Below are 13505 nucleotides of genomic sequence, written 5' to 3'. Positions count from 1 at the left end.
AGCTGTTCAGACAGGCCAGATGGACTTCACTGTAATTGTGCTAATAATGAGAACTTTTTCACAGAAAGGAAGAGCAATAAGAAGATGCATTTAGTGAGGGAACATCATGACAAATGGCTCGGGACAGTATGGTCCTGTGCCCTCAACAGACTGGCTGAAGTAGGTGGCTCATCCTTCAAAGCAAGGAGGACCGGCTGGAGTGGTTTATTCTTTGGTTGGTTGTTTATTCTTTGCCTCCACAGCCCACATCCCCAGTCCTGCCTGCAGCCTTACGGCCTCCCCCAGACTGCTCCAGCGCATTTCTGCAGCTACTGCTGTGGGTTGGCAGCCGGTGTGTTTCTGTATCTCCCCAACGATTCCACATTACGGAAAGCTGTCGCGTGTTCCCTGGATGTTATCCTTTTGCCCCCTATTCCATTTGTATTTTGAAGGTTCAATTAAGTGCATTTTCAGAGTTCTTTGCAAGAAAAATTACTAGGTGGGTGTTAAGAATTGCAGCTTTGTTTACGTGGAGGCAGATTCTTTTATACTGGAAACATTATCATAAGCAAGAGGAGTGGCAAATTATGGTGCGCTCAGTATGAGGAATGAATACATTTTTCATTTGTCTTTGTTCACGTAGGGGAACAAAAACATTGAAAGAGCATTTGAGGACTAAAAATCTGAACTTCCTATCTGGCAATATATTTTTACCTTGGGACTGTTGCATGTAAGAATTGTGTCCTTGCAGAATTATTAGCTTTTGGTGACATTTCCGGCTACTTCCCGCATCGTAGTCTTTGTCTTCCAGCTGTTGATCCAGAAGTACAGGTCTTCTGTACACCTTGGGTGGTGTCTCGAGCCTGTGAAGAGATCTCAGATATGCCAAAACATCTCAAACAGGACTCGATGACTGTGTTTATTTGGCCGATTGACTCTATAGACGGAAAACTTCATAGGTTTCTTCCTCAGGAAGCTTGCAATGGCTTTTTTTTTTTTTTTTTAATGTTTTAAACTGAGACAATGACCATTACTTTTTGTTTCCTTCTTTAACAGCACTGGAAAGGAGTGAATGAGATGAACTGTTTGGGTTATAGTATCTGAAAGGCTAAATTATTCTCTTGGAGAGACATTCTAAATGAGCCTGACCGAGATCCTGGATCTGTGTGAAGAGGACTAAGGATATAGGATGTCAACTGAGACAGAACTTCAAGTGGCTGTTAAAACCAGCACAAAGAAAGACTCCAAAAAGAAAGGTAGTGACTCATTTCTCTTTATTCATATGTATTTTGTACTTTAATCAGCTCCTGCATCAACCACCTTTTATGCATCTGTGTTTCTTCTGTTATCTGTGCACTCAGTGAAAGTACAATTGTTAAGCCCAGTGGCAGTCTGGTACGGGAACATCAGATTCGACACTCTGACATTAAAACGATATCTTATTGAATATATTAAAAATGTAAGAAAGAACTTATGTATTACAGTTCATTAATTTTTATTCTATATGTATATTGCAATAGTTTCACAAATGGAAATACAATTTTTAAAATTGCTTGTAGCAAAAGATAACTCTTTTTTTCATGTGCTGATAAATAAATTTTCTTCCGAAGGCTTTGTTTCTGCTTTGGTTTGAACTAACCAAAGCTTAAATGTGCTTTCTGTTACTGGAGGTTGAATCTTACTGATGTTTTGTGAAGTTACAGAGAACTCAGTAGCACTCAGTAGAGAGATTAATTGTAATCTGGTAAAGGAAATATAAACAAGAAGGGGGAAAACTCAAAATTAAGGAGGAGCTATGAATAAGTGCGTGGTTGGATAAATTCATATTTGTGTTTACAATTTTGCATCAGACTGTGGGGCACTTCTTTGGACTGGTAAGCATGAGAAGTGGGACGATAGAAATTTGGTGCTTATGAATAGGAGTACTGAAAGATTTTTAGTAGGAATTTTTATCCTTAGATTTTTATTAGTGTTCTATTGCTTATGGGTTTAAGTACTGATGGACTTGGAGGCCAAGACCTTGATTTCTAGTGGTAATTCCTGTTGTTCTGTGTAGCTGGTTTTGATTTTATTTTTAAACCTATACAGATAATGAAATTGAGTTTGAAAACAGATTTAATATGATATGGTCAAATAAAAAAATAAAGAAAAAACATAGGTAAATAGTTTTAATACTTGAGGCAGCAAGATTTGAACTTTCACGTGAGCTTTTCAGTATGCCATTCTGTTTCTTTTTGTGGATGGGTAATTTAGCCATTTACTTTTGAGGATTTTTTTACTTTTTTTTAAGACAAAAAAATATCTCATCTTTGCTCAAATATGTATGTGTTGCAAATTTTGCTCATCTTAGATATGTGATAAATAACTCGTTCAGCTTCTGGGCAGCTATACCTATTACTGCAGTGATTCTATCAAACCGTTAATTAAGGCCTTGTGTTTGCTATAGCTTTTGTATCAGAAATCTTTATATTGGTGTTTTTAAAAAGAGATACAGCAATTAAAAGACTTTAAGTGTTTGTTTGGGAATATGGTTTAGAATCCCTATGACTACTCTAGGCCGACACTCACAAGGAAAAAAATGATTCATTTATGGTAAAAAAGCTGTAGTTTGGAAAGGCAAAAATAGGGGAACTTTGGAAATGAGAACGTGATCCGAGGGAGGTGTTCAAGGGAAGTAAAGAAAGTAAAGATGGTTTGGTTGTATGATCATTCAGTGTTTTTGGGCAGACAGGAAATTAAAAAATGTCACTTCTTTGCAATACGGATAATATTTTTGATGTGTGTCTCCTCCTGTGTTATTTCTTCTGCTGGAGGGTGAAACTTTTGAAAACAGCAAACAACTGTTTTAGGAACTTGATGTTTATGTTAATAAAATATTCAGCATCCACTTTCTAAAAACATTTTCATAAATCATAATAACTGAATGCTTCTCTGCACAAAATCTGATTCTATTCCCCAAATGGAAATTCCGAGAATTACCTTTATTGCTGCGAGAAGTATAAAATATGTTCTGTGCCAGCGATCAGCGCTCCCTCCAGCACTTACAAGTACCTGAAGAACTGGAAGGGCCAGTGTACGGCAGTAGCACATCTCCAGAATTAATCTTGTTGTGTGTTGTCTGTGCGAGTCTGAGTGTGTCCGATCACATCCAGCCACCCACAGGCCTCGTGGTACAGTGACTGCTTTATACAGACAAGGGATACAATTCAGGCAGCGTTTGCTATTCAAATCCCACATAATGGAAGTCAAAAGAAACTTGCTGTGCTCGTTTACTTGTCATCGAGTTGTATGTATTTGTGTATATTTCAACAGTGAGCCCTCCCCTGTATAGTGTGAATGATGGACCTGTGAAAAACAAGGAGTTGGGGTTTTTTTTCTTCTTTTTTCCCAAGTTCATTAACTGGGAGCAGTGACAGGTAGCAAATACTAACGTGAACTTTCTAACGTTGCTAATCAATGAGTCTGATTATGCAATGGAACTGACTATTCCCAAGAAATTAGTCTTTGCTTTATAAACAGAAATTTCAGCTCTAGTGTATTGCCAGGGAATCGGATTTTGTTGTAGTTCTGCAAGAGCTGTGCAGCCGTTTCCATCCAGAGCAGGGAGAAGGGCTCTTTTCCTGTATTATCTACCCTCCTGGTAGTTCTCCTGCCAGCTGCAGGTCACAGCACTGCGCTGGGAAAGAGCGTTAAGTTTGATAATAGCTGCCTAACGGGGTGTCTGTCCCACGCTGCAGATCCGGGGTGACTGGAAGGGGGTGAGGATCAGTACGGAGTTAGAGCATGGAACGGGGTTCTTTCCCAATATCAGCATTAGTCTTCTGTGTAGTGAGAGCTAAATCTTTGGCTGTCTCTATGTCTGTATAAGGATATAGTAAGGTGGTGTTTCTTATTTGAAGTGTTGAAATAATAAAAAGCTTAATTCCTAAGCTTTGTAAGGTATATGAATACAAAACATGATAAAATGTTAGATAAATGCAAGCTGCTGTTCTTATTGAAGTACATGGCCGAAAAGAAAATGATGGTTATTCAGATGATGTGATTTATACATCTGTGGTACAGTGCCTGTCTTGTGTTAAAGGCACTGTAACATCATTAGTTAAGCAGACAATTTAATAATTTGGACAGGTTAGAGGAAAGGTCCAAGAGGAGTGTCATGATCCTCTATGAGGGTGAATGCAAAGTCCTGCTACTGGGGTGGCCTAACTCCCTGCAGAAGGGTAGGACATGTTTGATGGTCTTTTATGGTTTCTTATAATTGCTTTTAGATGCTATTGTGTAGATTACTGATTTTTTTGGTGACAGGGAAATAGTTTGACTTCTGCTGCAGATAGGGCATACGGCATTAAATGCTCCTACAGAGTTCCAGATTTTACTGAATATTTCTTTTATGTGTTGGGAACACTTGTTGCTTTTTGTAGTTGTATGCAAAGCAATTCTCTTATGAGAGATTATTTAAAACATTTCTCATTAGGCACGGTGGTTTTACAGCCATAAGCTTTCTAGCCATAGTCAACTCGTCAGTCTCTCTCCATTGCCATCAGAGCAGGTTGGTAAGGCACCATTCTGTTCTGACACTGAATGATTATCACTACTGCAGTTAGAACAAGAACTTACATACGAAATCCTCTCAGAAGCTGCTCTTTAAGTAGAATCACAGCTGCGAAGCTCTAATGTACAATAGGTAAGTTCAATATTAACGTGATAATATCAAATTGTAATTTTCTGTGTTAACATTATCACCCTGGGTAATCTTAAAAATAGTCTATTAAAAATCAAGTACTAATTTTGCCTTTTATTCAGTCAATATTGATCTGATGGATCAAGGATTTGATGTGCTCCAGAAATGCTACCTGGTGATGCTCCCGGCAGAGGGTAGGAGTTTTAAGTGACATGAAGACACGGTTTTGAAAATGGAGGTGAGCCAAGCACCTCCCTTCCTCTCCAGATAGTCGCTTTTTGCTCCGTGTACCGTGAAGATGCTTAGGAGTGGAGGACCCGTGTTTCACCCTGACCTCCGCAGCCCTCCTTTCTGCACTTTATTCCATCTTACGAGTTTATAGCACACTAGATGCTATTAGAGGAGATTACATTTCTGCCATCCCCCACCTCCAGCCCTAATCTTCATGCCATTCTTGACTGATACGTAGTAGTAACTGTGTTGTAATTACCTTTTTTGAGGATGAATTTTAAAAGATAGCCTGAAGAGGTTTCATGTTGCTCTCTAAAAGGAACTCATGCAAAATTCTCAGGAGATTTAGAAAGCTCTAGTCTAGGACTTCTTGGTGATTTGTTTTTTTCTGGTGGGTTTGCCAAAAATCATGTGTTCTTTAAGAAGAATTTAGCGAATTAATCATTCAGCGAATTAATCATTCAAATAATGCTCTTAAAGGTTGATTTTACTTCATTTGTTTATGTCATCTGGTTCATTCAGAGGTGAATAAACGTTACGTGTTTTTACCATTCAGGGTAGGAAATTAGAATTTTTTATTAGCCAAAGTTGTTAGAAACATAACCCACGTTTGTTTTGTAGTACGCGGGGGAAAAGCCATTTATAAGTGTGTATGGATTATTGAATCAAATTGAAAACATTTACTTGTGCCCACTGGAATTAAAAATGATTTAGAAACCTCTTCGGGGAAAATGTATTGCGTTGATGTTGAATTCACACTGATAACTGCCTTGAAAAATCCCTTCTTGCACAATTAACTTAAACAGGAATACTGAAATGGGCGGTCAGTAAAGAAGCGAGCCAGGCTACCAAATTTGAATGTAGATCTGTATCTGCTTGGGGCAGGCCAGGAGACTTTTCTAGCGATTTGATTTCTTCCTCTTGGACTTAAATTCTGTAATTATTCTATTTGAAGCATAGGGTTGTTTTTTTTTGCAAAATCATCTCTCGTTATATTCCCTATAATAAGACGACTTTTGAGTCAATTTTCAAAATGACAGGGACCTTTAAAAATGGAAGCAGGATGCAAGGAGTAGCTCGGGCACGTTGACAATCGGCATGTAACGATCTTTGATGCTAAGGATCCCCATGGGTGAAATTCCCTTATTTAATAGGTTTCCACGTCAATGCGTGGGAGACACGTGGCATCGGGAAACAGATTTCGCAGTAGGCAGGTCGCCAAGCCGCGGATTGCCGTAACTAGCCAGTAGGAATGTGAAATTTAGAGGGGGTGTGATGTGCTTTGTCTCCACCAGAGCTAGATCCTTCTCACGGCCATGAGTTGGGCGCTTGGTTTGACTGAATGAATATCCAAGTTCGGAAGCTGTGCTTGAGGAGGGAAAGCGAGAGCGGACTCCGCTCAGGGGGCTGTTTAATGCCAGGTAAGGAATTACCCCGCTTGCACCAGCAGAGCGGAGGGCGTTGCACGGCGGTGCTTTCTTGGTGGTAGAAGATCTGAGTTTGATCCTCTCGGGTTAAGTGTCCCCTTTTAACTGTCTGACTGCTAATTAAAAGGAGTACGGTGGCTCCGGGACCATTCGCATATATCGGATCAGGCCTCTGGCAGAGTCACATCTATTTCCTGGGTCTTTTAAACTCTAATGAGAAAGTGGAGTCTGTCTAACTATCTAAAGGAAAACCTGTGCATCCCCAGGAGCAAATCTGTAGCCCTACTAAGATCAAACAGGAGGTACCTAGTTAGTTTAAAAGCCTTTGGGGATAAGCAGCCTTTAAACAAGGTTATGTTTTGTCATTTTTAGTTTTCATCATAGGTGCCTAATGCTACCCAAGTCCTTTTTTCGGGTTTCTTAGCCCTTGTTTGAATCTAATCTTTGGACTAATCATTGCTAAATTTGGGAGTGGGTTGGAGGTTTCTGGTTGATGTGAAAGTTGCAATTTTGCTGATACATAGAAATCTTGATGCAGTTTGTACAGGTTCATTTCGAGATTGGAACTTCAGTTTAAATTAATGTGTTATAAACAATGATGGTTGATTTTTTTTTATTATTATTTTTTTAATTATTATTATTAAACTTTTTTTTTACATTACAATCAGCTAACAACAATTAAAGCATCATCACTGTAACGAGGCAGTTCAAGTTGTCAGATTGGTTTAGCGTCATTTATTTTTCCGATTACATTGCTGAGATTTATGGAATCCAGTGCAATCCAAATTTGATCTAAAGAGTAATGAAAGAGGGGCACAGTCAGGAGCTTATTTCATCGACGGGGAGTGGATTTGCTTTGTTTCCTTGCTGTAGTTATGAGTTTTTCAATAATTTATAGATCAAGTAACAGCAGCATTAATTGATGCACTAATTGAGTCCACATGCCTGCCTTTAACAAATCTCTTTTGTGAAGTGGTTACTGACAATATTAATTGCACATCTTTTGAGTCTTGATGTAAGTTATGAATTCATTCTCAAGTTGAAAGAGGGTGGGAAAATCATTAATTTTGACATTGTGTAGCTATAATTAACAAGAATTATCCAATAACCTATCATAAATTAGAGAGCTCATGAATTCTATTTCAAATACCGCATTCAACCAAAGGGGGTCCATAGTTAGGTTAATTGAAGCATTCTTTGGGGGTGATGGATGTTGTCTCTTGTTGCGGTTAAAATGTTTACTGTTGTTTTTAATTGAGAGACGGGTCTGCCTAAGTTAAGGTTGGAGCTCGGTTACTTTGCTGCTCCTCGGGAGAGGAATCAATAATCTCTTGAGTGTTAAGAATAACATTTCCTGAGAGCTTCTGTTATGTTATCATTTCTCACTGTTTTAACAATCGTCAAAGCATTTCAATTGAAACTAGTAATTAGGAGCTTAATGCAATGCATGTTCCGCGGAGGATTTGACTCGTGTAACAGACATTAAATACAGGTGGGTGTTACTGTGCTCTGAGGCTGGCTGTACGTTAGGAAATCTGTTGGCTGCTGGCAGTGAGGATCACCTATGCATCCCGTTCAACCTGCGCTCTACGTTGGTTCTGCCTTCATCCCCTTACGCTATTAAACTACATCTGAGCTTCGGTTGAAATACGCAGAAAGTGAGGGGCTGAGGCTGGTACGGAGGTAGAACTTCCAAGCAGGCAAATAAAGTAACATTCAGGGAAACTTTTCGTCTGCTTGGCAGTCATCGAAAGGACTCCCAGCAAAGTTTGTACGAGGACACTTGTGAACAAGAAGTTTTGTTTAGAGAGTTCAGGGAGGAAAATTCTGTCATGTCCAGTTTAGCAGCTAAAATGCCTCTAGGGGGTTGGATTAGTGGAAGTTTCCAAATATGGCTCACGTAGAAATATTCTACAGGGACAAGTATGTTGGCGATATTAATGTTTTTATATCATTCTTCATGCAAAGATATTTGCTTGTCTAATAAATATTGATGAGTGACATTTCTGTCAGCGTGTTGCATTACATGCAGTTGAACACTTCTGCTTTTCTAAAACGTTTTGCCTTTTCCGTTTACATTATGGAAAATTCCACAAGTAGTAATAAAATACATGGAAGTGTTTCTCACTATAAAGTACCGGTTGGAGATATAAGCTGTATTGGTAAATGCTCCCATTTTGCTGAATGGAAATCAAAGACAAGTAAATCTGGAAAATGAGCGTCATCCCAGTAACCTTGGAAGCATTAAACTGCTCACCAATTTTCCCCGAAATAAACAGGTAACATTTAGCATTAATGTCAACATTATTACAGTGTATACTTTTTCATATTACTAGGGAAAATTCCTCCAAACTTATATAATCTTATATAATTTATGGAAAGTAATGAGCTTTCATGACCTTTGTATATATGGGGGAAAAATAAATTGATTTCAAAGGTGGTTAGATCTTTGCATCAAAAGCCAGTGCTGGTCTCTCAATTACTTTCTTAAGATTACACCACTAATCAGGGCAGAGCTTGATATGTAATCTGAGGGTTCCGTTTCTTATTCTGTGCTCTAACCGATATGTTTTGCTCTCTCGGTAGTGATATCACAGTGATTTCATCCATCAACTTGTGAATAAAAAATTGTGGAGCAATGTACCAGTTAAGGGAAACATGCAGGGTGTGGTTTGTGTATTTAAGCAGCAAGAAACACAAGCGTTTAGCTAAATACCATAGTAAATTACTCACCAAACCCGTAGTTGAAAAATCTTTGTGTCCTTAATCTTTAATGTCCTATACCTTTTAAATGCTGGTCACTTAGTCTTAAAAACTTGCTGCAAAATTGGTAGCCTTCTGAAATATGCTGTGTCTGAATTTGTAAGCCCTTAATTCGTGCACTATGACATATTCCTGATCTCAAAGAAATATCCAGTGAATTTGGCCAAGTAATAGGATCGGGATTCCTGTGTTAAATATGTCAGGCCCAGACTTTCACTGTGCTCCTCGGGAGTAAAGAAAAAGATGCGGCTGTGATCCTTGTAGATGATGTGCTCTAGCTATATAATCAATATTCACGTTACTGGCCATCTAGAATAAAGGTAATAAAATATGTAATGTATTTGGGTTGTGTAATGGCACGGTAGATTAATGTGTTTAAGTATAACATTCCTCTCGAAAATGAATTCCTCTTAGAGATAAATGTGTCCTCAGAAATAATTACGTATTATTTGTATTACTTTAAACTAAACATTGTTATATATAATAGCTAATGTTAGTGTAAAGACAGAAAAAAGCATTTCTCTGCTTTTACAGTCGGTTGGTTTTGCAGATGAGACAACAATATATTTAGTTTGTTTAAGTAAATAATGTGTTTGTGTGAGTCTTGTATGAAGACAATGAGCTGAATAAAAAGCAAAATAATTTTTTTCAGTCTTTTAAACTAGACCAATTCTTAGTGAAATCATAGGTAGCTGTCTTATAAGCACTTTATGTGTATTTTAATGCAAGTATCAGATGATCAGGTCTTAACGTATATATCTGTGGATTTTGAACAGGCATATTAAGTATGAAATAGAATCAAGGTCCTCTGCGATGTGAGCAGCAAGAGCAATTTTTTTTAGAAACTAACAACCGATGCCAAAGGCAACTGAACGCTTTTGTTTTTGCAGGAAAGGAGAAATCAGGTTACTTCTTGGTAGCTTTGCTCTCCCAAGGGGTATCCCCCAAAATGTGTGTGTAGCATCCTGGAGTCCTGCATGAAATAGGTTTTGGATGCAAAGGAAGACGTGTCTCTCTGGAGGGTGACAGTGGAGGAAGCCCTGACAGAACCAGGTAGCGAATGTGGAGACATAGCCAAGGGTCAGACCAGCTTCTGGAAGTGGGTTCTGGCCCCTCTGAAATTGTGGGAACCCTGTGTCCTGAGAGCAGAGTGGTGGTGTACCATAATTGTACTGTAAACCACCAAGGGTAGTCCTCACGCTGTGTACCTTGAGAATTTTTCTTCTGTTCACCTGCTGTAGTCGTTCCTATTGCTGATTTCCTGGTGCCTTTAATATTGAAATCATGAACAACTGGATGATAGACCGATGCATTACGCACCTATGATCCTGTTAAGTTACTTTTCTTTAAGATGACAAAGATATACTTTCCCTGATAGTATTGAGAGCACTTGTTGCTTAGAAAAATATAGTGTCCTGTACGAAGTTCGAAAGATTGTAAATTCAGTGCATCAAGTTATTGGTACTCATCAGCTCTTCACTGAAGACCTCCATCATTAGGGAGCACCTTCTGAAACTTTTTCTTGTCTCGAATAACTTCTTGGTCTGCGTTCAGATATCATTCACACCAGAACTGCTTTGCATGCCGCTCAGGCTGCAGAGGCCTCTGTCTGTCCAGCCGGACACCTTAATGGCTCATCATGAGTAGGAGCTACACCGTATTTCGCAGTTAGTGCTCTTCAGTGAGGAACATTCCAAATAATCCATTTTCTAAACCATGAAAGAAGGCAAGTCTTCCCTGCTTGAATCCGCGTAGCCTCTGTGAATAGGAACTGTACATGAATCCAAGGCGTAAGGAGCAAATACTTTGACACTCGTTGACATTTTGCCTTCTACTAATACCAATAGTGAGGCCAGAGCTAATATCCCGGCATTGAACTAACCTGAAATTTGGAGGCGGCCATCCTTCACCCTCTTGCCGTCCGAACAACCATGTATTGGAGGCACTCTTGACATCTTACAAGCTACGCTCTTCTACTTTGATCCTCCTGGAATGGCCGGTGCCTCTCTCCCACTGCCTCTCTCCATAGTTGATGATCAGTGGAGTTGACTCACTTCTGATTTAGACACAATGTTTATCCTGTTGATGTTGCACAGGCTGAAACACCAAACAATAGAGGTTATCGCTTATTTGCAAGCAGCTGAGTTTACGCACTTTATTTTCTACGGTACTGTTGGCTTTTCCCAATTCCTTTTATTTATGCTGTTGTGCAGCGCAGAAGGGCAGTTGCCAACACAATATCCATTATTATTCTGACAAGAACAGAGTAGCTTTCACTTCCATTTCGTGGAGACAGCATTATTCATTGCTGCAAAACAGCAATAAAACCAGGAGAAGTGGGGCAAATTACCATTTGGCTGCTGAGTTGCGAAACCGCCCTTCCTTGCTCCAAGTAGATGAAGTTTGAAGTGAAGGTGCGAATAGCTCGTGCTCTCCCCGGGCCCTGTGTCTGCTGTGCGATGTTCGCATTAGGGAAGAAAAGAAGCTGTTCCTCCATCAACACAAAAGTCAGTATGTGTGGAGCCAAAATGTTTAACATGGTCGTGTTTCCATGATCTTCCATTAGAGGTAATGGAATCGGGAGGGCTGCAGGGCGCGGGGACCCCTCCTCTCCCAGCCGAATACAAGGCTGCTGCAGTTTGGTGTACCTCAGCGTGTGTTCCCGACAGGTGTGTGCACACACACTACAAATAGCCACACACGTCGCCCCACACAGAGCAGAGCTTTCACCAGCACCCACCTGTTCAGAAATAGGACCTTTGTACACATGAACACCACCGATGGCTCAGTCCTGTTCCTCTCTTCTGGTTGATCAAGTATGAAGTTTGCTAGTGGACACATACACACACACACTCTACAGTTTTCTCCATAGGTGATGTTAGACATCCAGTTTGTGCAGTAGCTGTCCCTCCCAATGCCAGTCTCCTCCAGTTTTTGGCACCTGAACCTATGGGCCTCTCAGGATTTCAGCTTCTTACTTCAGCGGCCGGCACGCAGACCTCTCCTCCTCCTGGTCAGCCAGTCCAACTTGGAAGTTCGCTGGTGCTCCTGCGCAGGCTCAGAATGGAGACAATGCCTCCAGTGAAGTCCTGACCCAGGAGTACAGAGTGACCTCAAGGGGAAAGGAGGCTTCCAAGTCACCCGCATACTCCTGGGTTGTGGGTCAGTGTTTTGGGAGGCTGTGCTGTGTGGCTGTGTAGCACAGGAGAGCCTCTGCCCTTCCCCGATTTGTCCTGGCTCTGAGGGGGATGGTTTCTTGTGAGGGATACTTGGGACAACATTGTGTCCTCCTACCTTACCCATAACTGACCCCAATGAATGCAGCTGGGGAAGGTGGGAGATCCTTCTGGCAGTGGTTTCAGTGGTGGTAGGATGTCCTGCTTTGGGAGAGCCCTGCAAAGTTGTCCAAAAGCACAGAAAGCTTTAGCCTTTACTTCACAAATAGTAACGTTTCACAGCAGCCTCTTCTACGAGCCTCAGGAGGAGCAGCTTTCTCTGGAGTCAATTTGCTTTTTAGGTCTACCTCCATTTTAACTGCTAGCAAACGTTGAACAGCTAATCTGTAATCTATAATTACACCTCTGATTCTTTTTAGTTTAGTTAGAGGAGAAATTGTATAGCGAAAAGGATGATTTGGGGAGTGAAATGAAATTAAGCGTAATAAGCCTTTTGAGGTTAGCTATTAATTTCATTTTTAAATATAAAATTGCCATCAAAGTAATAAGAGGGTAATACTCGCACGTCACAATAATGTGGGCTAGCGTGCTGATAACTAGGCGGAAGGCAGAAATATCACTAATAGTTGACGGAATTAATTTTTTTTTTTTTATACCTCGTGTTGCCTGTATGAGTTATACATTGAACTCAAATCTACAAAGTCACGTCAAATGAATTAAACGCATCAGGGAAATTGGGTGTACTCTGTAGTTGGACGTGGCTTAAGTTTAGTGTTTATGTGGTTACCTGCGTGTGTTTCATGTTTGCTGTGTTTACTGCTCTAGGGAAGTTTATGCATTGCAGGTTTTTTGTTGGTTTTTTTTTTTTTAAATGCACAAACTCTGAAGTATCTCTTTAAAAATAACGTGTTATCAGCCCTTCTCAGTAAAAATGGATGTGGGAGAACACAGCTGCCGCTGTTGTGAGCATGTCAAAAAGATGGCAATGCTAGAGAGACGCTAGGGATCAAAATGAAAGCTGCCTACAGAGTCCTTTATCTGTCTCACCTATTTTCCTTCTCTTTGCCAGACTATAACTGAAGCAATATATTACATCTCTACCTCTATATTTAATTGCATTAAAGAAATGCAGGGGCTGTAAGGTTAAGCACTAAAATTCGAAGGAAGCTCAGACTCCAAGTCGCCTGTGTAAGCCTAATTTAACATCCCTTCAGGATATACATTTTCATACAGTTTTTTAATGAGCTG

The 13505-nt window shown here is 40.0% G+C and overlaps 1 protein-coding gene across 4 annotated transcripts in view; it reads left to right on the top strand.

Moving 5' to 3' along the window:
- Positions 1-1168: 1168 nt before the first annotated feature.
- Positions 1169-13505, top strand: part of DAB1 (DAB adaptor protein 1) — a gene marked incomplete at both ends in the record, with an annotated part of 124128 nt that continues 111791 nt past the window's right edge. For all 4 annotated transcript variants that reach the window (XM_082483801.1, XM_082483804.1, XM_082483803.1 and 1 more), the window contains one exon: positions 1169-1235. In XM_082483801.1, the coding sequence (XP_082339927.1) occupies positions 1169-1235 (67 nt within the window). The remainder of the gene's footprint in view (positions 1236-13505) is intronic.

This window comes from Vanellus vanellus, assembly GCF_965231255.1.
Source record: "Vanellus vanellus genome assembly, chromosome: 5".
In the NCBI taxonomy this organism is placed as follows: Eukaryota; Metazoa; Chordata; class Aves; order Charadriiformes; family Charadriidae; genus Vanellus; species Vanellus vanellus.
This window is presented reverse-complemented; position numbering and strand designations above follow the sequence as displayed.